At 42.1% G+C, this 25580-nt stretch overlaps 1 protein-coding gene across 1 annotated transcript; it reads left to right on the top strand.

Annotated features, from left to right (window-relative positions):
• The first annotated feature begins 14086 nt into the window (after positions 1–14086).
• On the top strand, positions 14087–24851 carry HSD17B2 (hydroxysteroid 17-beta dehydrogenase 2). The gene is made up of 5 exons (XM_054269557.1): positions 14087–14345; positions 19473–19685; positions 19996–20181; positions 22723–22860; positions 24493–24851. Exons 1-5 carry the CDS (start codon positions 14087–14089, stop codon positions 24849–24851), a joined length of 1155 nt encoding a protein of 384 aa, XP_054125532.1.
• The last annotated feature ends 729 nt before the right edge of the window (positions 24852–25580 follow it).

Raw genomic sequence — 25580 nt, 5'->3', positions numbered from 1 at the left:
GAGCCATCAGAAATTAACTTCTTTTCCATTCTGTATTACTTTAAAAATGTAGATTATCCTATTTCCAAAAGTAGCAGTTATTTATCCTAAAGGGAAGGGAAGAAAGTTTGCATATTTTGGGATAAGTGAATGATTGAGCACAGGACTATATTCTCTCTTTTTACATTGATGCCAAGTTGCTGTTTGTGGTCTCTGTGTACCCTGCAGGGCACATCAATAACCCAGTTCTTAAAATGAGTATTTATTAATCTTCATAACCTCCATGGAGCTGAACAGAGTCTGCAGGGACTCACCCACTGCTGAGCACGTCAGTCCAGGTGTCTGAAGTCAGTGTTTGCTCCTGTGATATTGATCTTAAGCTCCCTTAAGCCTCATGTGTTTTTTTAAGTGGTAATTTGACCTGATGTGTTACCTGATGTTCTGAGGTGTTGATGTCTGTTTGCATAACATATTGCACTGATATTAATCCTTAGCAGTACAAGGTGATGCTATCCAGTGTAATTGCAGCACCTTGGAAGTAAACGCCAAATTTTAGCTCATCCTGTACCCTCATTAATAACCTCAGCGTTGCACACAGGACTGCAAGGGCTCAAGGATTGAGCCTCTTTGTACCTGAATGGAATATATACTTTACAAGTTAGTATGTTAAGAAATGTGTTATGGAAAGATTGTAAAATATTATTGCAAATACTCTCGCAGATGTTTTTGCTCTCAGAGTAGGGGAGGACAGGTTTTGGAATGCAGTGCTGAGTGTCTTTGATTCTGTTACTTAAAGCAAGTCTTCTACATTCTCAATAGGAGGCTATTTCAGAAGGTAATTATACACTTACTTTTCAGTAATTGTCTGATTCAGTTTCAGGTGTGATTGATGTGCATCCAGATGCCCTTATTTACCACACTAATAACAAGGAAAGGCTTCTTGTTGAAGTGATTTATAATTTAATTCAGCTATCCATGGCTTTACAGAAATCTTACCCTCCAGCAAAAGCAAGATGAGGTTGGTCTGTTATGAATCGTTGACACTAATAATTGAACACCCAGTTGATGATACTGCTTTGATCTTTTGGAAGGATCTAAGGCATCTTTCAGCTTCACAGGCAGCTAATCATGTGCTGTAGATACCACATGTAGAACAAACTCAAGGCAAAATGTGTTCATTAATCCAAATCTTGTACTGTGCTAATTTTCTGTGTGTGTGTAGGAAGTCTGCAGACACTGGTGGTGAGGATGAGATGTGTCAGCAGGAACACCAGGGCCTGACTTTGTTGGAGCTTTTCTGTGGAAAATGCACTTGATGAGGGGGAAAGGAAGTGTGTTTGCTGAAGAAATGTTTTCTGTCTTCACACTCCTGGTGCTTTCATATTCCTGGTTCTGTGTTCAGGGTCTAGACAGTGGTCTCCCATTTTCAGGCACTGAGAGCTGCATGAAGTCAGGACACTGGCTTAAAAAATGTTACTGCCATTTAGTTCTGTCATGACCTTGAAAGCATTCCAAAAATTACATAATTTTGCAGAGGAAAGATTAGGTAAGAGTAGGGGAAGTAGGGGAAACAAACTCAAAAGAAGACAAAATCTCTTGCTTCAGCTGTGCTTGAGCAAGATAACCTCCACAAGGCTTCCTTAATGTCATATTTGTGTTTGCAAGAGCACCACACTCTTGTGGTGTATTTTTGATACTGATTTATTCTGTTCCACAAAACGAATGATTGCAGAATTCAGAAGCATTTTATCATGGCCTGATGTGTGTCTCTATTCTGAGCTATTTCAAGATAAGAGATTCTGACACAAGCCTGAGTTTTCCTTTAAAAGGGATTTGTTCAGAACCAAAATTTTTGAAGGTTCAAAGCACTTAGTCAAAACAAAATAAATCCAATAACTCTAAAAGGGGGAAAAATAACTGATGTTACAAAGATGAGATAGTTATAATATGCAGTTTTCTTCTGTTCAAAAGCCTTATTTGGACATGTTTTAACCTGGAATGATAACACAGAGAAGGTGGATCTATTCAACTGGAGGTGTGCTATAACATACAGTAATTTACTGCAAGTTATTCTTGCTCCTAATTTTCACTCCTTGTGGCAGAAGTTGTGGGGGCAGCATCTGGTTATAACTAATTTTGATTTTTTGCATCTTTTGAAGGAGAAGCAAGATCTGGATAAGGAGGGAATTGAAATATCTGATTTTTTCTTTGATTCTTATGGTAAAACAGTTCTGAAGGAGCTTTGCATTTGAAGTGCTGCTTCAATGTCTTTCAGAGAGTATCCAGCCCATAGAAACAGAATTTGTGCCAGTGGAAAACACTGGATTAATTCCAGTCATACATCAGCTTAATTCTTCATTCATCATAGGATCATGGAAGAATCAAACATCAAACACATTATGGACAAACTGCATAAGCTGAAATGTTCCTCTAGATGACTTAGAGGAACAACATGTTCTAGTAATTGGCTTTCTTGTATAATGAAGGTTTCTCAAGTTGAATACGTAATCTCCAAGTTACCAAAAAATAAAAAAAAAAAAAAAAAAAAAAAAAAAAAAAGGCAAGGAGAGCCTGGTTTAGCAGTTGTTGTTTTAACACTTTCCAAGAGAAAACATTATCTGGTGCAGTTCTTTCCCCAAGTGTTTGACTTTACATTGCCTGAACTCCTTTGCCCTTTTTAAAATTGCTGTGTGAAAGCCTGTGACAGCAGTTTGAGTGGCCACTGAGAATCCCTTCAGTGCCATATTGTAAATGGCAAAGCCAGCAGATTTCACCATTTGTGTTTCCTGTGTAGTTTTGGTCCTGGCTCCTTTCCCTTGTGCTCTAAATAAAGGTAATGTGTGCTAGGAACAGGCATCAACTCAAGCAGGCAGTTAATCACCCTTCAACAGCATGAACATTATTAGCTTATCAGGCAGAACCATCCCACCTCCCATCATGTTTTATTTGTTTATGAAGAAAATGCTTTCCATAATTGTAATTGAGAAACCAAAATGACTCAGAGTTCGGAGGTGGCAGTAAGAATATCCTGTGCAGCCAAACTCGCTGTGTCTTGTGTGCAAATGGGTCACTCTGCTTTTGCCATGGCAGCAAGGGTTTTGTTCATGATAGGCTGCCCCTGTTGTCCTGAAGTTTATTAATTTGAAGAGAATTTCAAATTTGGGATGTCCCTAGTGAGAACAGGCTACAGTCATTCTTCTTGTTTTGGAAACTCCCTCATTATCTCTGGTACAAAACGAAGCAGTCCAAGCAGGGCTGAACAAGGAGGCAGGGCTCCATCTCCTGTAGATTACACTTTGAAAAGGGGTCTCAGTTAACATCTGCTGCCACCAAATGCAGTTTTCCTAGATATTCCTGGTGCAATATTACATCATTATGGAGTTCCATAATTCAGACTTCTTCAAATTAGAATTATTAGATTATTTGGGTTACTGAATTTCTTGAACAAGTTGGCTGCTTGGTGCTTCTGGCCATACTAGCTGAAGTGATTATCAGCACTGATATCTTGGGGTGAAGATGCTGTATGTTACAAACTTTTAATTTACTTTCTTCCTTTATGGAATAAATAGGGAAATATTTAGAGTATAAATCAAGGTTAAATTAAACATATGTATGTGAGTACTACAGAGAATAGTTCACATGAAGTAGCTGGAGCTTGTTCTGTGCCTCATGCTGAAGGCTTCACAGCAGCGCTCTAAGAAAAGTTGTCAGAGTAATTTTTTCCCCCTTTGGTGCCTGTGTTCTGTGGCTGCATCTGCAGCCTTTGAGTTATGACTGTTGTATTTCAGCTGCACTCTCTGAAGTCTCTGGGTGATGGAGCTGTCCAATTTTGACTCTTTTAGTAGTTGAACTGGTCTCTTGCAGGTGAGGTATCAAATGTAAACCTTTAACACCATTCATCTACAGTTCTTCAGGATCCTTTGCTGTAAATACTGATTTTATAAAAGCTTTCTGTGCTCTCTGGCATTTCATAGATTTTAGAGATTACAGAAGGACATATTTATAGCAGCACAAACCCAAGCATGTGATGGCATTCAGAAGAATGGATGAAAATAAGTATTGCCACTTCTCCCCTTTTCATTAGAAGTCTTTGTATTTCCCTCTTTATTTTTTGTCTTGCATTACTGTAAATTGAACTTTTACATTCATGGATAATTTGTTGAATGCATTCCTGTTTGTGCAGGTGTGTACAAGGCTGGATTGTGCTTTAGCCTCATGAGGTTGCAGTAGCTGTTTAACATGCTCACAAAATTTCACAAAGTGTAAAGTTCCAGTTTTAAAGACTCCAGTGTTACCAATTTCTGTCATGAATCCAATGATCCTAGGGGGTCTTTTCCAGCCTAAATGATTCTATGGTTCTTAGCCCTTAAAAATACTCATCTGAGTGTTTTTGAGACTCAGGTTTGTACTTTTTCCATCTGTGAGGTATCTCCACTCTGACCTCTGTTGGTTAAATCCAGAGTTTTTCATGGAACTCCTGTTCTCAAAAGGGACACAGTGCGTGACTCCTTCCAGCTAGACTTGGAGCAATGCAGGTGTGTGAAAGGTGATAGAAGAGGTAAGAGCGGGGTGCAAAGAATCCTCCCAGAATTGTGAAACTGAGGCAGTGTTCAGGACAGAACCTGCAGCAATTCTGCAGAACAGCACTCTTAGGAGCCTTGCCTGGATTAGCATCTCACTGCTGCTTTGTCCATAAATTCCAGCTCAATGTGCCTCTGCTGCAATGCAGGTACAGTTTGTGCCTCAGTGAAGATCTTGGATTTCACACTTGTTTTGTTGGCAAGTTGGTTCAAGTTTGAACGATCTGTGCCTTCAAAAGAGTAGGAAGAGCCTCACCTTCAGAATTTTAAAACTCCTGTCATTTTTAAAATTTAGGTGTCTTCAGTAATTGTGCTTGGATTTATCAATGCTGAAATTTTGTTTCTGATAACAGACATGAACCAAGTGAGGATGATAACATCAGCTGAATAGATAGAAGAGGATTATCTTGTGTGGAAGAAACACTCTGTGAGTTACGACACTGAGGCCTGGTGTGTCATAGTTACAGTTGGCCATGGGCAAAATCTTCATACAATAACATTTGTATTCATGCTTTTGGCATGATTCCCATGGATTAATAATATCTTCTTTCCTTGTCTCTCTTGTAAAAGCAAGTTTTCCCCCACCTGTATCTGCCCATTTACATATGTAGACATTTCTTCCACTTCTCTCTGACACATTTCTGGTGAGCCCTTCCAGTCTCCACTGCCCACTTTGGATTTTCTCAGCTGGCCATCTTCTTGCTTTTTCTTATTCTCCAGAGAAATTCTGTATCAGCATCTCCAACAATGTAATTGTGGGGACAGAAGACTGAGGATGAATCAGTTATCAGCAGTTAAACATATGAAGGGAAGATTATACTCCTAAGGATACAAACATACTCCATATAAATTTTTTTATTTAGTTTGAATTTTGCTAGTTAAGTTTGATCAATATCTACTGATTTGCCTCAGTAGTTCCTGTAGTCCATTTTTGATGGCTGCTTGGAAAACATCCCCCACTGTCTCTGCTTCAGTCATTGAGTGGCTTTCTCTGGGACCATCTCTCATTATTTGGCACATCTCATTTTCAAGCTGCATTATTTTATCAAATGTAATAGTAACCAGTTATAATGGTAAGAACTTTGAAACTTTGAACTTTTAAATGACATTGAAATTCTTATTTTATCAGCACGAAGATGTGTTTGATGTGATCTTTTACTTTCTTTAAAAACCCAGTTTGAAGGAAGCAAAAATTACTCCTAGGGTCTTTTAAATCCTAGCTTCAGTCCATAAATTTGACTGTAGACTTAAATTGAAAAAACATAATATTTAACAGGTAACATAAAATCCTTAAGAATTGGATATGCTCTCTGCTTTCAAATATTAGAAGTCAGAAAAAAGGAATGAAACCCACATAAGAGCTCATTGTTAAAAGTAATTGAAAACTAAAAGCCTCCTTGGATACTTGTGTGTATCCTTTTAAAGTTGATAGAAATTGCCTGAGAACTTTCCTGCAAGCACGTGCCTGGAATAGCTCTTGGGCAGGAACTATTTAATGATATTCCAGCCTGTTAGAATGGAACTCCTGTAATCTGGAACACCTTTATGTTGTTTTTCAGAACACTCTCAATGTGTTTACAGGATTTTTTGCCCCTCAGTTAAAAGTGTGGTTCAGTGCTGAGCAAAAGTTTTTGCCTTCTGGTGCCCATTTGCATCCCATATTTCAGCTCAGTTCCATTTGCTCACTGCTGAGGTCCTATCCTGACTTGCATCCCTAACAGAGAGAGAAAAACTCCACCACATTATAGAGAAGGGGTTAAGAATTATAAAGGGTTATTAATTTTAATATCTGTGTTCTGAATCTGCCCATATATGTAGATATAAATATAAAAATCCCAGAAATCCCAGGGACAAGACACAGAACCTGTCTGCCATCTGACATTTTTGACAAGCTCTCCAGAATTAATCTGTCTAGGAGCCACAATGCTCAACTTAATTATGGAAAGGCTGCATCTGTGTTCAAAGCTGTTGAGAGAGAAAGAAGAAAGTAAAAATGTCCACTAGGTTTGATTAACTGCTTTCAGCCTGATGAATAAAGACAGATGGTTACTAGTTATTTTTCCTTAATGGATTTTGGAGCTCCATTTGGTGGATGAATTAATGTTATAGGTCCCAAATCTGCCTTTGAAGCTACGCCTGCCTAACCCTTAGTGATTCCAGCAGAGTTTCCATGCCTCCAAGAGAGACGTTTGCCCTCAGGCTGCCATATATATTGTTAAAAACAGTTTTGAAATTAAAAAATAAAAGTGAAACGATAATTTACACTATTAATAAAACAAGTTACGAGCTCTGCACAGCTCAGGAAGGGATCTCTTACAAGGGATGATTATTTTGAAGTGTCTTTGCAGACTTATCCCCATAGAATCTGTGCCTGTTTGGGAATGACCTCCACCTGGAGCCTGACAATATTTTAATACCAACTTTAAAAGTTGGAGAAGTTAATTTTAAAGTTGCACTTGCTAGTTGTGTCACCTGGAAAGTAGAAATAAATAGTTTTATGGTGTAGGTTCATTTGCATGAATCTGTTATCATATCTCAAATCCAGGTGGGGAAGGTTTTTAAGGCAGGCTCTAATTCTGCAGGTGTGCATGTTTGAAAACATAGCTGGGAATATTTCTTTCTTTACTTGCATGTGAATATCTCTGTTTATTTTTAAGAATGTGCATAAGTGTCTGTGAGTTTGGGCTCTTGAGGATCATTTAGGCCTAATGGGTCTCAGGACTGTCATTCAGCAGCCTATTAAATCATCTGTATAGTTTTATGAGTGGATAGTCATGGTGATTTTAATGGGATTAAATTTGCTTACATCCAAACAGTTTTTGAGTCAGGGTAAAGGTTACTGCATGATAAAAAATGTGTAAGATGGACAATATAATAAAGGGAAGCAAACCAACAAAAAATTACATTGAATACACAAATTTTCCATAGTCAGTGGATTGCCCAGAGGAAAAACACCATTTAACTAAAATGCTGCCTGCCACAGAACCATCAAACCCCCCAGATCCTGAAAGGGACCTTGAGGGGTCCTTGCTCCCCCTGCTCCATGGCAGGATCATCTGTCACTGAGTCATTCCTGACAATGTTTGAGCACAATTGCAGCACAAAAACGGCTGAAAAACGCCAGGAATGGGAGCGTCCTTCAGATCTCAGCACTGAAGGGGAAATCAGGGACATCCAGTGTACACGGCATTCAATCACAGCAGTAATGTAAGCCATTGCTTACACACAGAGTGAGGTCACAATTCCTCAGCAGGGAAAATCCATGGCTGCAGCCTGTGGAAGTGAGGGGCTTGTCCTTCAGGTGACAGCAGACAGAGCGCGCTGGGGGCAGGTGACACTTTGTCATGGCCGATTGCTTCATGCTTTTTGAATCAGGGCTCGTTTTTCACTGCAAAGGCTGCCTGGTGGAACTCTCAGGAAAATCTGAAAATAAGCAAATTCCACTGCTGGGAGGAGGAGATGTTTTTAAGGGTTTGCAGGTGGAGGGAAGGCACGTGGCAGATATGCTCGGTTAATAACCCAAGTGACAACGAGGAGATGCTGCCACCCATTTCCTTTCACCCCTTTTGCAGAGCCAAAGCTCAGACATGTTCTGGGGCTCTCAGTTGTGTGTGATTCATTTTAAATGTTGTCACTATCTACAGTGAATGACAAGTTATGCTGGTGATGTTGTAAATCCCCCCCACTTCAAAGGGACTCTTTGAGAGAGTCAGACTCTTTGAGTTTGTCCACACGTGTTTTAATCAGACTTTTGATTACCATGCTTGCCTAATTTTCTGGGTTTACCTCTATGTTTAAATTGCTATTCATAAATTCAACTGCACCAAAATTATGAGATTTTTGCATAGATAATACCTAAATGTTTGAAAACATTTTGTGGTCTGACATTAAGATGGAATGGAAAAGGCTGGATGTAAACCAGATGTGTCTTCAACCTGCCAATGTTTGAAGGCATGCAAGAGGAACAGTTACAGAAATTATCTGATGTAGATATGGTTGGTATGACTTGTGGTTAGGGCAGAGCATCAGATGTAAGGCAGGCAAAACTGCATTTGCTTTTCAGGAAGCACCTGCAAAGAAATGATCAGGCTGTGGGCTATGAAAATGTGGAAATCCTTTGTGTTCTAAGCACAGAGATGCTGCCATTAACTTCAGAGAGGCAAAGCTGCAGAGAAGGGAAGGGAATAGGGAGATATAATGAAAATCTAGCTGGAAAAACAAACTAAACTTCCTGTTGAGAGTACAGCTTATGTCTTTATTTCTCATTTATTGAGGCAGCACTGTGTTCTGTCCTAGGCAGGGCTGGGATGTTACTCTGAATATGCCGGAGGAAATTTTAGGGAACAGTCTGTGCTGTCAGAGAAGTGCACTACAATAAAGTGGTATCTTTTCTTCTCTCACTGATGGTTTTCTGAAAATGGTTTCATGTTACTGGATGACAGAAAAAAGGCAAGCAAGTGTAATTTCTCATGAGGATAACCTGGAGATGATTCTTGGCTAACTTCCTCAAGAGTGCCTAATTGCCTTTAGGTTTTCTGATTCTATCCTCTTCTTGGAAAATAATCACAGTTGGGTTGATAAAAATGACTTATTTTGGAAAGAGTGCAATCCCCTTTTAGCTCTTCCTGAAAGCCCAGAGATACATGGATGTCTGGAGAGTTCAGGGGGAAAACCTCCCTTGCAAATACAAAGGAGTGCTCATAATTTTAATGATTTCTCCGATGTTTTGTCTATTGCAGGAAATTAACAAAGGGTGATTAGAGTTCTTGTAAAGGCTGAGGCAGAACTTACAGCCCTTGGCTTAATTTACAGGTTCAAATTTGCCGTCAGTACAGACATTCTTCACTCTGAGAACTCTGAGGTTCTTTTTTCCATTTGAGAAAATAATGGGAGATTTAGCTGAGGAAATTGTTGTTATTGTTGCTGTTGTTATTATTATTGTCTTTTGCTGGTATTGAATTTGAGGAATGATGTGCTACAGTTTTTTGTTCACTGCCAAGAGATGATCTTCAGGATCTATTGTCTATCTCTGAATTTACAATATTTACCATTATTATATTTCTAAAAACAAAATCTCCAGCAGCTTAGAGGTAAAAGATATTTCTTACTTTTCTTTAATAAGTATACACTTTATTTGACAGGAATTATTTTCCCTAAAGGTCTATTAAACAAACAGTTTGACGACAAAGGAGAGGTTGCACATCTTCATTTTCACTTGTACATAATCCTTTTTTGCTTTAATTCAGTTTATGCCTGTGAGTTCAGAGATCTTAATTCACAAAGATACTTGGCTGCATTTCTAGCTTTAGGCAGAGTAATGGTTTTGTTGTCTTTACTGGGACAATTCTTGTGCTTCAAGTAGAGTGCATGAAGAGAGAACAGGCTGAAAGAAGAGGATTATCTTGACCTTTGTACAGGAGCTCTGCAGAATTTATAAGAGGAAAATCTGTTTGCCCAAATGAATTTTGTTTAAGGAAGTTCAACACTTTCTGCATCCACAAGTGACATCTTGACAAGTGTTCATGTAGCCATTAAGTCCAAATGTACGAAGGTGTTTACGTTCTCTCAGAAGCTGCAGCAATAAAAGTAAGTAATTTTATTTCCCTACAGGTCCTATATGTACTTAATCACTAGAATACTGTTTCTGTCCTGCTTAATGACTCATTTGTTGAAACGGATTCCGACCTGTTTTATGCTGAAATGATTTTCCAGGAAAAACCTCGTAGGGCAGAACCTCCCTACAGAACCTGAAACACAGAGCTCTGACCCAAGCCACAAAAGAACAAGAAGCACAGGGAGCAGAAGCTCTCAGGAGCCACAGCTGAAAAAGCCTGAATCAGCAGGCAAAACAAAACAGTAAATTGAAGAGTTCTGTGGGAAATTATGACCTGAAATGAAAAACAAATCTGTGACCAGCAGAGAAAGCTGAAACAGAAATTGGAAGCGTAGAAAAAGTGCTTCATGCTTCTAGACAGTGAAATTGATGTTCCACTTGGGACAGAAGACTATCACTTGTATCCAGTTGGGACAGCAGCTATTGGATATGACACATGGCACTTCTGGCTGAAGGAAAGTGCTGAAAGGAAAAAATACTGACTAGTAAATTACTGGAAAGTGCAAAGAAAGCCCATGGGAAAAGTGCCAAAGAATTGAAAAACAATGCAGGCTGAGGTAACAGAGACATGCCTGAAAACCTCGTGGTTGAACTGGAAGTTTCTACTATGCTGGAAAGTCAGAGAGGCTTGAAAAAATTATAAACATCAGGAAAATCTCTGAGCTCTAAAGGGAGCCATGAAAAGCAATGACAAAAGAGATCTCATTACCAAGGAAAAGCCAAGAAAGAGCTTGGTGGTGTATTTCAAAGAACTTGTGACCAGGCTCAGCTTCACCACATTTTAAATGAACTGGGGAACCTGAACCTTTCTTCTGCCTTTATTTTTTTGTGTTAAGAAAGCAATCCAAAGCACAGGCTGCATCCATCATGCTGAAATACATAGAGCCAGCACAGTATGAGAGGACAAAAGCTTCAAGAAGTGGGGAGGAAGTAAGAGAATGTCTGTGAAGAAGTGATTTAGCTCCAGAATGGGAGTGTAGAGCCAACAATTTGATGTCTGTGATGAAGGTCTCACACACTGGAGGGGTGTCCTTGCTGTGTCCTGGGGACAGGGATACTGCAGCAGGTGAAAGGTGCTGTGAGTGTAGGATTTGAAGGAAGACAAGCTGAATTTTTGGAGACTGGCTGTTCATGTTGCTGATTACCATGGAGTGATTTTTCTCCAGGAAAGCCATCTTCTTTTGCCATTGAATAATTGACTGTCCAGAGTCACCATGTATCATGAAGAGATTCAGATGGTAGTGCACGTGTGAGATCTGCAAAGTCCACAGGAGAAACACCAGGAACCAAGTGCTCAGTGAGGGCCAGCAATGGCCCAGCTGCCAGGAGGATGCTCAGGATCATTTCTCTGCTGCTGTTTGCCACTGGCATGGGCTGACTCTGGAATCAGGGTCCAGACTTCAGTGCAGACTCTGTACTTGCCATGGAATAAAAGGACAGGGCACTGAGTTATTGTGAGTGGCTCTGAAAAGCCATCCCTCTTCTCCTGGAAGAAAGAACTGTCCTGGCAAGGGTAGGGTGAGCTTAGCCCCACATCAATTAACTTAAATCCATTCTTGCTGGAACACAGATGTCATGGTGGTGCAAAATCCTGACAGTTTGGAGGAGCCTTCCTTTTCCCAGGAAACTATAAGGAGAAGGTGAGATAATGGTGTATATTCATAGCATGAGTAAGCATGGCAGAGAGAAATAGCAAATAATGTAAACTCAATGGCAATCCTGGGTTACTGTACTGCTTTTAGAGCTGGAGACATCTCAAAAGTGTAAAGAGAAAAGTAGGTGTTTTTCAAGATGAGTAGTTGGCACAGGATGATAGAAGTTACCTTGTGGCAAAATTGTGCTGAAAAATCCTCAAGCAGCAATCTGTCATTGCTGGTGTCAGGGAAGTGCAGAGGCACTGTGAAGTGGGCTAGCATTTTTAGATCAGAACCTCCTTTTTGGTGTGTATCATCTACACATTTACATGGAACTTTACTCACCCACATGGTCACCTTCTCATTAAAGGAAGCCTTCAGGGGTTGTATTTTATTTCAAAGTGATAAACTGAGCATCGATTCAGACAGATCAGTCCCCACAGCTGTCCTGCAGGGGTGTGGGTGCAGACAGGTGCTGTGTCCCTGCACCACAGTGGGTGGGTGTATAAGGAATGCATGTGGCACCCTCAGCTTTCCAAATATTCCCCACCCTGCCAGCTGGGTCTGAGGGAGGGGCTGTGCATGAGCACAAAGCACATTTCAGTGGGACTGGAGCAGAGGGGGAATCTCATGGAGCTTGCTCTGCAGCCCCCAGCCATGGTGGCCACCCCTTGCCCAGCTCTGCCTCATCCCCACAGGCTGAAGGGAGCCAGGGCAAACATCATCAGGCTGGGGTGATCACTTCTGGCCCTCCTCACACTAAGGAAAAGCTCCAGCTCTCTGTAGTGTGAGAGCTCATGCTCTAAATGCCAGCACATTTCTGATCATCTAAGTGTGACAAAGACCAATAAGGGAGAGAGCAAAATTCTCCAGGAAAATATTTAAGAAGATTCCTTAATGGACAGCGAGGTATAGCTGACCAGAGCAGCTTGCTAATAAAAGCAGAAGTAAATGGCAAAGAGAAATGAAAAATATTTTTCCTTTTGTGCACTGGTGGGAGGATGGGTGGGTGAGTGTCCGCAAGAGTAATGAATGATGGGCAGACCTTCAGAGTGATGTTGCTTTAAGACATTGTCTTGATCTCTGGTGTAAACTACCTGCAGAGGTATGTAAACATTTTCACTGTCTGGAAAAGTGTATATTCAAGAGATCTGTAGTCCCTTAAAGCCCCAAAGGCATAATGGAATGGGAATGTGCTCTGTTTCATGTCAGGTTTGCACCAGGTGCTTCCATTTCTCATGTCTGAAATCAGATAGAGCAGCACCACGTTGTCTCAGCAAACCAGCTACATCATGTTAGCTGGGGCTGTGGAAGGCTTGTCTCTCAAATCACTCACCAGGGATTTTTAAACAGGGTTAAATATGCATGGCTAATTTGTATCTTAATCCCTTTGGCTGGCTGGCTTTTAATTTTTTATTTATTGTTTAAATAACTTGCAGAACACAGCACAGCAGGTATTAAATCTCTTTAATATATTTAATTGATTACTTCCCCCCCCCCACATCTTGCTGTGGCTATCAAGCCAGTGATTGCTGCCAGCACCAAGGTGAGTGTCATCACTGGAGATTAGCTGAAGACTCAGTCTCAGGTGTGCCACCTTTGTTCACCTAACAAAGTGCCCCTCATGGCAAACCAGCAATCATCTGCTCCCAGCACCCCCTGAATGTCAATTTACTGTGGAGTAGGTAAATAGGTAAAGGTGGGCACTAAAGCAGAGAAGGTAATTTGGGGCTTTTTGTTGAAAGAGGAGAGTTACCCATAAGTGATAAAGCCCCAGACAGTTTGTGTTCCAGAGATTAAATAACCCTGGCCTGACTCATTTTTGTCACTGCCCATCATAAACCAGTTCCACTGAAACTACACCCTAAGTTTTTTAAGCAGGAAAGCCCAACTATTCCTCATAAAAGAAACTGCTCCTTTTCTCACTGTCGAGGAAAGTGTACTTTAAAGATATATTAAAAAAAAAAAAAAAAGCAGTTAATCTTTTCCTGGGGCCAGTGCCTGCTACATCATGTCCATTCCTGGGGCTGTCAATCATTATCCAGGCAGCACATTGTTCAGAAGGTGGAGCTGTCAGGCAGGAAGAATGAAAGGTAAGGAAAGGAAGGCTCCTGCTCCTTGCTGAAGCCAAGGGTAAGTGAGATTATGTCAAAGCTTTAAACAGAGTCCCCTTTCTCTGCCCCACCCCCTGCTCCTATATAACACACACCGCATTTAGCAATACCTGCTTCCACCCGGGCACGGTGGGGTGAGTGCTGCCTGCTCCCCCTTGGCTGCTGATGGATGCTGCAGCCAGAAGCCCCCTTGGCTGGCTCTGTGCAGGTGCCACCAGGCTTTTTGGGGTCACCATGGCCCACAGGAGCCCGCTGCCCAAAGCCAAGGTGCTGCTCTGCAGCCTCCTGCCTGCCCTGCTGTGCGTGGCCACGCTGGGGGCTGGCCAGGGGCTGGGGGTGTTTGTGGCCATGTGCCTGCTCTGCTCCGTGTGCCTGGGGGACAGGGACCTGCTGCCCGTGGGGGACAGAGCCGTGCTCATCACAGGTAAGCTGCTGCCAGGGCACAGGAACCAGCAAAGCCTGCCTTTTCTCACAGGAATGGGCAAAAACCTGCCTTTTCTCAAAGAAAAGAGCAAAACCTGCCTTTTCTCACAGGAATGGGCAAAAACCTGCCTTTTCTCAAAGAAAAGAGCAAAACCTGCCTTTTCTCACAGGAATGGGCAAAACCTGCCTTTTCTCACAGGAATGGGCAAAACCTGCCTTTTCTCATGGAAATGAGCAAAACCTGCCTTTTCTCACAAGTGGGCTGGAAAACTTCTTGTCCTCGGGTTAGTGCATGCTTGTGAGGGTTCCTTTTATCCTTTTATCTTTTGCTGCTTGTTTCATTTGCTTCGGCAGAGATGGATTTTTTTTCCAGGTAAATAAGTGCTCTGAAATTAAGTAGGAAAGCATCTTAATAGGTGCTATTATTTTTTAGTGTCTCATTTAATCTTTACAAGTAGCTTTTTAGACATACTTGTGAAATTAACTGGTGCAAGAAGCATAGGAATACTTATGATGGTTTAATTTTTTAGGAGAGACAGTAATTCCCAGGAGCCCTCAGAACACTACATTCATTCATTGCTTTTGTTTACTTGAATTAATTGTGCTGATTATGGATGTAGAGTTGCCTTTTGGGGGTTTGTGTGTACATACTGCACACTGTGTCTACCATGCACATATTTCAATGCTGAGGTTTGATGCCATCTCTTTGAAACCCTCTGTGAAATCATTTAGGAGGGAGTAATTCACCAGCAGAGAAAGTTCAGAGCTAATTAATTCAGTCTCTATCACCACTCTGATCTACTCAAACCCCACTTTTATTTTGCAGGGATGGCGTTTTTGTAGTTTTATGGCTTTTCTCCTGCTTCCTCTAAAACTTTAGGTGTTGTTTATTTAGATGTTCCTTATTTGTGTTAATCAAACCTTTAAACTGGAGTGCCTGCTGACTGCTTTTTGCACTCTAATTTGCTGGGTTTTGTTTTATTTTCTGTGTTTTTTTCCCCCTCTGGAATGCTGAATTAACTTGCTTTGGTTTATATATAGCAATTTCTAGCAGAATTTCATTTTGTTTTATAGGGACAACTGGAAATAATTTAGATTTGCCTAGCAAGCTTTAATACAGGGATTAAATCTAAAAGTTGAGAGAGGACAAGATCAGCAGCAAGTGCTCCCCTTGCAGTTTATCTGCCAGCTGGGTTTCTCCCTGTGTCAGATGAGGATGGATGTTGGTGTGGGCAATAGGGAGCAATCCTTTCCCACCCCTGCAGGCTCAGGGGATGTGCTTGCACTTGGGCATCTCCTTGCTCTTTGTAAGACTGCAAATCTTCAGGAAAGAGCACTCACTGGGAGCTTATCTGCTCTGGAACCTGAATTAGAGCAATATAAGGGAGTTAGGAACATTTGGGCATAGTCCAGTCAGGGAATGTGCTTTCCTTGTACCTGTGCTGCAACTGTCCTGAAGAAATGCAAGCTGGGACATCTCTGACAGCTTATTAATTTGAGGAGACTCTTTGTCTTTATTGGCATCCTATGCAATCCATCAAACCCTCCAGCAACTGAAACAGAAGTTTCACTCAACCTATATTTTGGTTAAATTGCTCTGATTTTGGTATTTTCCCCCATACCAACTACAGGATGTGTGTCCCTGTTCGTTTGCAGGTGCAAGGTGCCTTTAAGTAGATTTTGGTGTCATTTTCTCCAGTTTAGACAAGACCTCAGGCAGGCACTTGGTGGAAACTGGTGACTTTAATTATTTTTTTCATTTTCCCTCTGCGTTTCAGCCCCACAGGGCTGAGAAATGTGTCCTGAGCAGCTGCCAGGTATCCTTGAGAGGATGGAGCAAGCTCTGCTGCTCTCCCTGGATCCTGCCATGTGTTGTTCTGGTCCTTTTTGGATTTTCCTTGTACCAGTGCTGCTCTGCATTATTTATTTAATAAATACTCCAGCAGCTCACTGGAGTGCCAGGATAAGGGAAAAACTGTGCCCAGTGGTCAAAATGCTTTTTCATATGTGAGCAGGCTCAAAGCATTGCTGCAGCTCCGCTGTGGGTCCTCTTGCTGGGAGCATGAAAGCACTTTAGTGGTGAATGCAACAGCCACTTCCCCTCAAAACTGAATTATTACCAAGATCTGAAACAACAGGAGTTGTGAAATTCTGTCCCTGGTTAGTCTGTGTGCTTTGGGATGAATTTCTCCAGTTAATTTGGTCTTTCCATTCTTGGGGTGTGATTTGGTGCATGTTCAGCATGAGTTAATTGTAAATTCTCAGTAAAGGGTCAGTCACAGTCAGTGTGACTGCTTTCCTTAAAATAAGGCTTTTCATAACCCACAAATTATTTTTGGCATAGAAGCAGAAGTGGTATTAGGAGGGAATTATCTTTTTTTTTTTTCCCCCTATGGAGACTCTTTGAATTCTAGGAGTTGGAAGAGTAAAGCTTCTCTGGACTTCAATAACAGGTCTGAAACTCAAATCATATTTGTTTTGGAATAAAAAAAAACAGGGACAAACCCAGCATCAGGCAATGATCAAAACAACTTTTATTGCTTTCTTGGAATTGCTGTGCCCATCCCAAGTTTGAGTTTCCTTTTATTCTGCCCATTTTCAAGTTAAAGCTGCATCATAAAACTGAGGTAATATGTAGCTGTGGCTGTGTACTTTCTGGGAATGGTGAAAGAGGAAGGATTTGATCTAAAAGTGAGGTTTTTCACTAAAAGAAAAAGAAGGAAAGTCACCCCACCCCCAAACTTAGAAATCTGTTGTGTCTGGGATATTTGCAGGCTTCTTCATGTCTCTCTAGGGAATTCCAAGAATGCAGGTTTATTCAGTCAGGTCAGGACTGGAGAAGCTTCATGTGATATTTGTAGTGTTCTGGTGCATCTTCAGCAAATTGCAGACTTCTAAAATGCCAAAATGCTGATTTTTTTTTTTGGTTTGTTTTAGGAATTAAATAGAGCATGAGTAATTATTTTCTACTTTTTCAAGATGCACTGATTTATCCAGACATTTAGGTACATGTTTTCTTCAAGCCACCTGGAATTAATATTTTTCACCAGTCAGGACTAAAGCCCCAGTTACAAGACAGAACCCAGAAAAGAGGATCTAACATGCTTATGATGAGTCTCTTTGGCAATCCAATTCTATTGACCACATATTTTGAATGTAGGAGCAGACCTGTGAATAACTCTGATATTGTTCTTGGTGTGCCAAAATTAGAGACTAACCCTCAGAAGTTTGTAGTAGGGTTAAGTAGGGAGTATTGCAGCTCTTCCACAAACAAGAAAATAGTAGAATACCTGGCAGGAGTTGCAGTCCTTTGTCTCACATTCAGATTTCCAGGGTTTGGGAACTGAACATTGATTAGTGAATTGTTATTGCAGGAGATGCTGGATCCCAGTGCACAGCAGCATCCAGGAGCCTTCTCTGCTGTAGTTACAGTGGAGGATCTGGTGCAGTGTTGTGGAACAGGCTGATGCTTTACAGTGTAAAAACTGTATTAATTTATTAAACTCCTAATTTTCCTCCTAATCTTGTCCTCTGCGAAGCCCCTGTGAACTCCTTCCCTGTCACTACCTGTGTCACTTCACTGGAGGCTTGCTGGGGACATGGGTGATGTGTTTCTTTCCTTATGGAGTATGTTTCACTGCAGGTGGGAAAAATGGAAAGCAGAATTTAAAAAATGGAGAGAAAACACTTAATTTTAACTTATAATACTTGGAGGTGTTGGTTGATGAGAAGCTGAATGTGACCCAGCACTGTGTCAGCCCAGACATCCGACTGTGTCCTGGGCTCCTTCCAAAAACCTGTGGGCAGCAGAGGAGGGGGGATTCTGATGTGGACCTGCTCAAGTGAGTCCAGAGAAGGCTACAAAATGATCCCTACACCTGTATTCACGGGAGAGGTGTTCCAAGATGAACACCTCTCCTGTGAATACAGGTGTAGGGAGCTGAGATGGCTCTGGGGAGACCTTGGCTCCAAGAGAGCGGGTGACAAGGGCATGAAAGTGACAGGACAAGGGGGAACAGCTTCAAACTAAAAGAAATCAGGTCTGTATCAGATATTAGGAAGAAGTTTTTCCCTGTGAGGATGGTGGGGCCCTGGCACAGGTGTCCAGAGAAGGCCAGGCTGGATGGGGCTTGGAGCCACCTCAGATAGTGGAAGGTGTCCCTGCCCATGGCAGGGGGCTGGAATGAGATGATTTCCAGGTCCTTTCCAGCCCAAACCATTCTGTCTTTTATTCTGTAGCAGCAGCAAAATACTCTGTCACAGGGAGAGACTTGTGAATCAAATTATTTGTTAATTATCTTTCATTGGTACTTGATGGGAAGAACTACACAATTGTGATCCCAAAGACCGTTGTTTGTTTGCTCTTATAGTGTTTCCTGCAGCTGCTGGGCCATTCCTTTATATGGACAAAGTTTGGGAATAAGTTTGGAAGAGGATAGAGAGGATGAGAGAAATTCTGATGCAAATTTGCATGAATGCAATAGCTGACTTAGCACACAAATGTCATTTGGAAGCTTTCTTATGTTCTGAAAGCATTGGAATGCTTTGCAGGTAAAGCTACAGTTGCTCAGTTTTGGCTTGGTTACAGTCTGTAATAAGAAGTGCTTATCTGAGGGATCTTGTGTGGTAGAGGTGTGGATGAAATAATGCTGCTTTTTGGAAGGTAGAAATAGAATCCAAGAATTTGAATCTGAAAGCCTTGTAATTGCTTTGCCCATTGGAGATTTCAAATTAAATCATTAGTGTGGTGTTTTTTTTGCTGTTTGTTTTTTTCTCTTACATACTTTTGTTGTCAAGTTTCAGCCTGAATAGTTGTATAAAACCAAAGTAGGGCTTTATTTCTTCTCTAGGTATAAAGTCAGAGACTCTGTCAGTGGCAGAGGGTGAGCTGAATCCACCAGCTCTGAGTCAGGAGAACATGACCTGTCAATCTTTGAGGAACATTTAAAGGTCCAGCTCCTCAATCTGAACCTTTCTTTCTACTAATATATGTATTTCAGGGACTTTGTCTCCATATTTCTGTTCATATTTGCATGGCTTTCCAATGTGCGTATTTATTTTATTTATTTATTTTTTAAATGATGGTGTAAGACAGACCTACTTTATAAGGTTTTTTTGATGCTTTCAGGTAGTGACACTGGGATTGGACATGCCCTGGCTAAGCACCTGGACAGCCTGGGGTTCGTTGTGTTTGCTGGGGTTTTGGACAAGGATGGCCCCGGAGCTGCGGAGCTGCGGCGCTCCTGCTCCCAGAGGCTCTGTGTCCTGCAGCTGGACATCACCAACACCACCCAGGTCAGGGAGGCCTACCTGACAGTCTCAGAGAAGGTGCAGAACGCAGGTACAGCTTTTTTCTCCTCCCTTTACAATGGTGTAACAGCCTAACAGGTGCATCTCTTTGCTGTTGGCTGCACCACTGCTTAGGTGTGTAGGACATTTCCAGGGTGAAGTCTTGGGCAGTCAGGGCATTTTCATCCATGACTTCTGTTTTCTGGGACATGGGAAGATGGTAGTGACAGGTCAAGGAGTGGGGAATGTGGCTCTGCAGATGATCTCTGTTTTGGCCTGGAGTCACCATCCAGCTCACTGGTGTAATCCTTGTGGATCCTTTTCCTGGTGTGTTGCAGCCTTGTGCTTTCTCCCCTTCCCAGGGCTCTGGGGTGTTGTGAACAACGCAGGAATCCTGGGCTTCCCTGCTGATGGGGAGCTGCTCCCCATGAGCACCTACAGGCACTGCATGGAGGTGAACTTCTTTGGGGCTGTGGAGGTGTCCAAGACCTTCTTGCCATTGCTGAGGAAATCGCAGGGGAGGCTGGTGAACATGTCCAGCATGGCAGGTGAGTGTCCTAAAGCACCAAATAAAGTCCTGGAGCAAATGCCAAGGAAAGTGTCTGGGCTGTCAGTACACCCAGGGAATAAATGTTAAGATAATAAATCCAGATAATAAATCCCAAATTCTTTAATTTGGGACACTACTCCCAGAAAGCAGCCTTTAAACAAGAGTTTTAATGTGGCTAAAAATATGCTGTGACAAAAAAAAAAAGCAGTAAAATTCAGATCTTGTGTTCTAGATGGCATGAGAGATAACCTTGTGAGCTAACATAAAGATGGGTGGCACATTACAGGTATTTCTATAACATGTTCAGGCAGAAGTCTGTGACCACCTCAGGTTGTGATATCTTCTGATAACTTGGGAGCTGTGTGTCTATATTTCTTTAAAAATATTTTGGATGTCTTAGAAATACTTAGACCTAACTTATTAGCAAGGTGGTATTTTGCCATGAAAAAAAAATTAAAAATGTTTTGGATTTTAACATATGTTTTTCATGTCTTTCCCCAAAAATTTATATATATATATATATATATATATATATATATATAATGCATGTCTTTATAACATTATCTTCTATTCCAGGAGAGCAGCTGAGATGCTAAGATGTAGGAACTAATGTAATAGAGTACTGCAGTATCTGGTAGCCAACAGCTGAGGGGCAAGAATGCTCCTTTGAAAATGAGACCTGCTAGAGGCAGGAGGTCATGCTGCTGGAAAGTATTTTGGAGTAAGAGCTCTTGGGGATTTGCTGGATCATGTGCTCCCCACATTTTCCTTTGCCCTTCTGCATAGCCAGAGTCCCCCTGCATGGTGCTGCATTGCTGGGGTGACTTGTGTAGGTGTTACCTGTGTTCCCCTTATGCTGAGGATGTGGCTCTGGAGCTGTTTTATCTTTATAATCCCAGATATCCTCTGTATCTGCAAGTCTGTGCTCATGGTTTATTGCTGACACTGAGAAATCAGGACTGAATTATCAGAACCTTTCTGCTGCTGCTCTGAGGCCAGAGTTTCCTCTGTGCACCCAAGTGAAGCTCTCAGTGTGGGTGTTTTGGGGCAGATGTCTCAATTCCTGGTGACAATCCCTGAACTGCCTTGAAGGAGTAAATGCACTTATCCCTGTGCTGAGTAGTTTGGCCTTACAGGAGCTGAAAATGACCCTGCTTAAACTCAGCTGTCTGCAGAGATGTTGCTGCACACAGCCTGGTTTGGGTGAAGAGTTTCCCCTTAGCTCAGGGTCTGGGGGTCCTTTGGTGAAACATTAGTGGAGAAGTTAGTGAGGTCGCATTGTGCTGAATCTGTTCCTGTCTGTGTAGGGCTCATTTAACTGGGCTCAGGTTAGCCTGACCTCACAGGGAAAAGTCTGTGATTCAATTGGCTCAAACCAATCCAGCTTGTTCAGATGCATACAGAAGAATAATTAACATATAATTGGCCTGACTTCTTCAAGGGAATGGCTCTGTGTAAAGAGCTCCTGTCATACCTTGGTCATCCCAGTACCCAGTAGCACCAGTGGCTTACCTGAAAATCCCCTGGATGTGAGCTATTTTCCTTTGAATACTCAAGTACATTGAGATGAGTGTGTAGCATGTGAAACAGAGGCAGGATGTGCCCAAGTGCCCATGCAGGCAGGAGAAGAAGGGATATGCCTCAAGGAAAGGATTCTCCATTCTGTTCCTTCCTCCCAGCACAGCCTGTGGTGGCTGTGGTGATCTTAAACCTGTGTGGTGCTAACACCAACCTTGTGGGGGAAGTGGGAGGGCTGAAGAAGAAGCTCAAATCAAAGCATGTTTGTATTTTTCTAGCACTGAAAAAGTGACAACCTGCCAGTTTTTGGGACAGAGGAAATCTCTGCATTTGGAAGATACTGTTTTCTGGAAGCTTGTTTTTGTAAATGTACTGGATGTTCTCTTAGCTTTCCCCTCTGAACAAATGTTTTTGGGATTGAAAAAGATGGCATATAACTATAGGCAGGGGATCTGCTTCTATGCTGGGAACTGTCAGGGAGTCCAGTCACTCATGGGATGTGATTCCAGCTTTAGGTTTTCCCCACTCTTGCATTATTATTTCTCTGGCCTTTCTGGAAAGAACAGAAAAGAAAGTTTGCTTGATAACACTAGAATTGAGATGACTTACCTTGCACTAACTGTGGTTTATTGTAGGGGCTTGAAATTTGTGTTACAGTGACAAGAACAGGAGTCTAAAAGTACTGCTTCACTATTTATATGAACTAAATCACTCTGTGTTTCTCAAATCAACAGTCATAACTTTCAGCAGTCTTTACCCTTAAATGCAGTCCAGTTTATTTTTCCTGCCCTACAAGGTGTCTTACCAGGTGTTACTGAGCATAACTGCTGTAAGCAACTGTTCATTTACAACTTTCACTCTTTTTTAACCTCTAGCAAGAAGTGATTCCCTCACTGCCTTATCTTTAACCACAGGGAGAGAGGCATAATTTTGGTTGTGCTATAATCTCCCTTCTAAATCATGGAAATAAAGGCTGGGAAGAGCCACTGTTGAGGTTTATCAGTTTCTATTGCTCCTGCAGGAGGCATTCCACTACCGAGGTACGCAGCGTACGGGGCATCCAAAGCAGCTCTGTCCATGTTTTCTGGAGTAATGAGGCAAGAGCTTTCCAAATGGGGCATTAAAGTCATGGCAATTCATCCATCAGGCTTCAGAACAGGTTGGTGCTTGGCATTTCGAGTTGTTCTTTCTGCCTCTCCTCTTTCCCCGTAGCTCAGCAGCCTCAAACAGAGCCCTGAGTGATTCTCAGGGGTTGGATGTTTTTCCCCATTATTTATGTGGGTTTTGGAAATAAGCTCAATGTTTTTTTGTGAGAGATGTTCCCTCCAGCTCTGCACACTGCCTGCCTCCCCTCTCCTGGGCAGAGCTGTCTTTGCTTTGAGGCAGGGCAGCATTGAGGTAGTTGGTGCCTTCCCTTTGCCCCAGCTTTGCTGGAGCTGATGAATGGAGCAGCAATGTGTGCCCAATTTGAGTGTTGTGGCTCCCTTGTCCTGCTTGGGAGCTTCAGGTCCCCCATCTCTCCTCCCTTCCTCAATATCAGAGCTCTCTTTATTGGGCTGCTCTGGCATGGCAGTATCAGCAGCTATACCTGTCACCCTGCTTGCCTGCTGTCAACATCCTCTGGTCTTTCCTATCCACTCCTTCCCCGTGTGCTCCTGCTGCTTTCTGTTCCACATTCTCCTCCTCCTTCAACTGAGCACTTTTTGTAGAGCCTGTCCAGGTTCCAGACTCATTTCCTGCTGCACATGCCTGCCCAGAGCATTTTTTATGTCACTGCAAATCAAGTTGGTCTTTTCCATAAAATGCTACTTCCCTGGATGCTTCCCCTCCTGGGAAGAGGCTCTGGGCTCTGACAGCTTTGTGTGGTCAGTGGAACCTGCCTGAGTGTTCACCTTCAGGGCCCTGCTTAGCTGTTCTCAGGTTTATGGGTAAAATTGAGTCCTGGGATTTGAGATTTAAATGTTTTAAAAAAAGATTTTTCTGTATTTGCAATGCTTAATTTTTGGTAGTTAGGCAATAATTCCATTGGAAAAGCCCCTGCTTTCATTCCTACATTATGCAGATGGAATGGACAAATAGATTAAATTTCAGTTCTAAATCTGTCCTAATAGAATGCTAATCCTTCAGGAAACTGGTTATTGAAATACTAATGTCTCCTGTGAAAGGGCAGCTTAGCACTTGGCCAACCCAAGTGAATCCTGCTCATCTTAGTTTGCCTGTCCTCAGTTGTTTATTATAAATACTGATTGGAAACCTCCACAAAATGAATCAGGACAGAATGGCAAAGTGGGGAGGAGGGGGAAAGAAAAAAATGCTGATTTGGCTGTGAGAGAGCATTTTTAGGTAGAGCAGGGAGCCAAATGGGGCATGAACTTTGTGCTTTTTGTGTGGCACAAAGCACTCGTGCTTTTCCTCCTCTTCCAGCTGAAAGCACTGGCTGCTGACCAGCTGTGCTGTTTGTTCTTCACTGCCCCATCTTGACATCTTCAGTGTCATGCTTTTTATAAGCTACAAGAACGTAAAATTTGGTGGGTGGGTGGTTGATGATTTATTATTATGGTTTGTATTTTTGTTTGGTTTTTGGGGGGAGGGAAAGTTCTGGGGTTAATTCTGTGGTTTTTTTTGGGGGTGGTTATGGAGTGATGATGACAGTTGGTTATTGTTTTTGATATTAGAAAATATAGAGGAAGGTTAATTGAAAGTTTAGATCAACTCTGCATATTAATTACAGATCCATTTCTTTAAATCCAGCCCCAAACCCACTTGCTGTGCTGTGATGTTGCTCCTGCAGGTATCGAAGGCACAGCAGAGCAGTGGGACAGGCAGGAGAAGGAGCTGATGGAGAACCTCCCTGCAGACACCAGGCAGGCCTATGGCGAGGAATATCTCCTGGGGCTGAGGAATTACCTGCTCCACCTGCCCTCCCACTGTGCCCCCGACCTGTCCCCTGTGCTGGGCTCTGTCCTGCATGCTCTGCTGGCCAGGAGACCCCAGGGCCTCTACACCCCTGGCAAGGGAGCCTACGCCCCCCTCTGCATCTTCTGCTGCTTCCCCCTCTGGTTCTATGACTTCTTCATCAGCAAGGTGCTGAGTGCTGGCTCTGTCCCAAGGCAGCTGAGGACATCAGGAGATGAAGGCAAGAACCTCTGAGGTGCCCACTGGTGTTTGTCTCACTGATGAGGGAGCTGGGAAGAGCTCTGGACAGACACTGCTGCTTATTGTGCTTTGTTAATTGCATTAACATTAAATCTTTGTGTTAAGAGTCATGTTTGGGAAAAGCAGTGGGTAAGCATAAATAGAAAGCTATTCCCAGATGGGGCATTTTTTGAGGAATTTCAGTATTTTCTTGTCGTCTTTGTGTCCTGCTTTCTGTGTAAGGTACCTCATGAAATTATGTAATTCCTGTCTGCTTCTCAGGGCATCACTGACATGCAGAGATGCAGAACATGTTTTGTTAAAGCAAAGCAAAAACCTCTGGAGAGTCACCAGCCTTAAATCTTGTAAGAAGTTAAATATATTCCTGTTGTTGAAGAGACTTAGAACTGTGTAATGCAAGTCTTTTTCTCTACAGCTTCAGCCTAATGTGTTTGGGGTCTGGTGTTTTCATTCTGTTGTTGTTGGACCTGAGCAATGATTGTCCTTTTCCCCCCAAGTTTTGTAATGTATATATTCAGTTTCAGTACACAATGTATAGTTTTAAAGTTTGTATTGTGTTCTCTTTGCTGGAATAAGCAACATAAATTGGTTGGGGGGGAATGAATGCAGACAGGTCAAGATCTTTATGAAGAGATAAACAATTTCCTTCCTACAGTACTAAAAATAGTCATAGTGGGTGTATCAGCTGCTATTTTGATCTGTCTGGTCATTCTGTGCATTGCC

This window comes from Melozone crissalis, unplaced genomic scaffold, assembly GCF_028551555.1.
Source record: "Melozone crissalis strain CALT ecotype California unplaced genomic scaffold, PUWL_Pcris_2 ptg000007l_1, whole genome shotgun sequence".
Taxonomy (NCBI): Eukaryota; Metazoa; Chordata; class Aves; order Passeriformes; family Passerellidae; genus Melozone; species Melozone crissalis.
The sequence above is the reverse complement of the archived record's forward strand: the minus strand, read 5'-3'. Positions and strand labels throughout refer to the sequence as shown.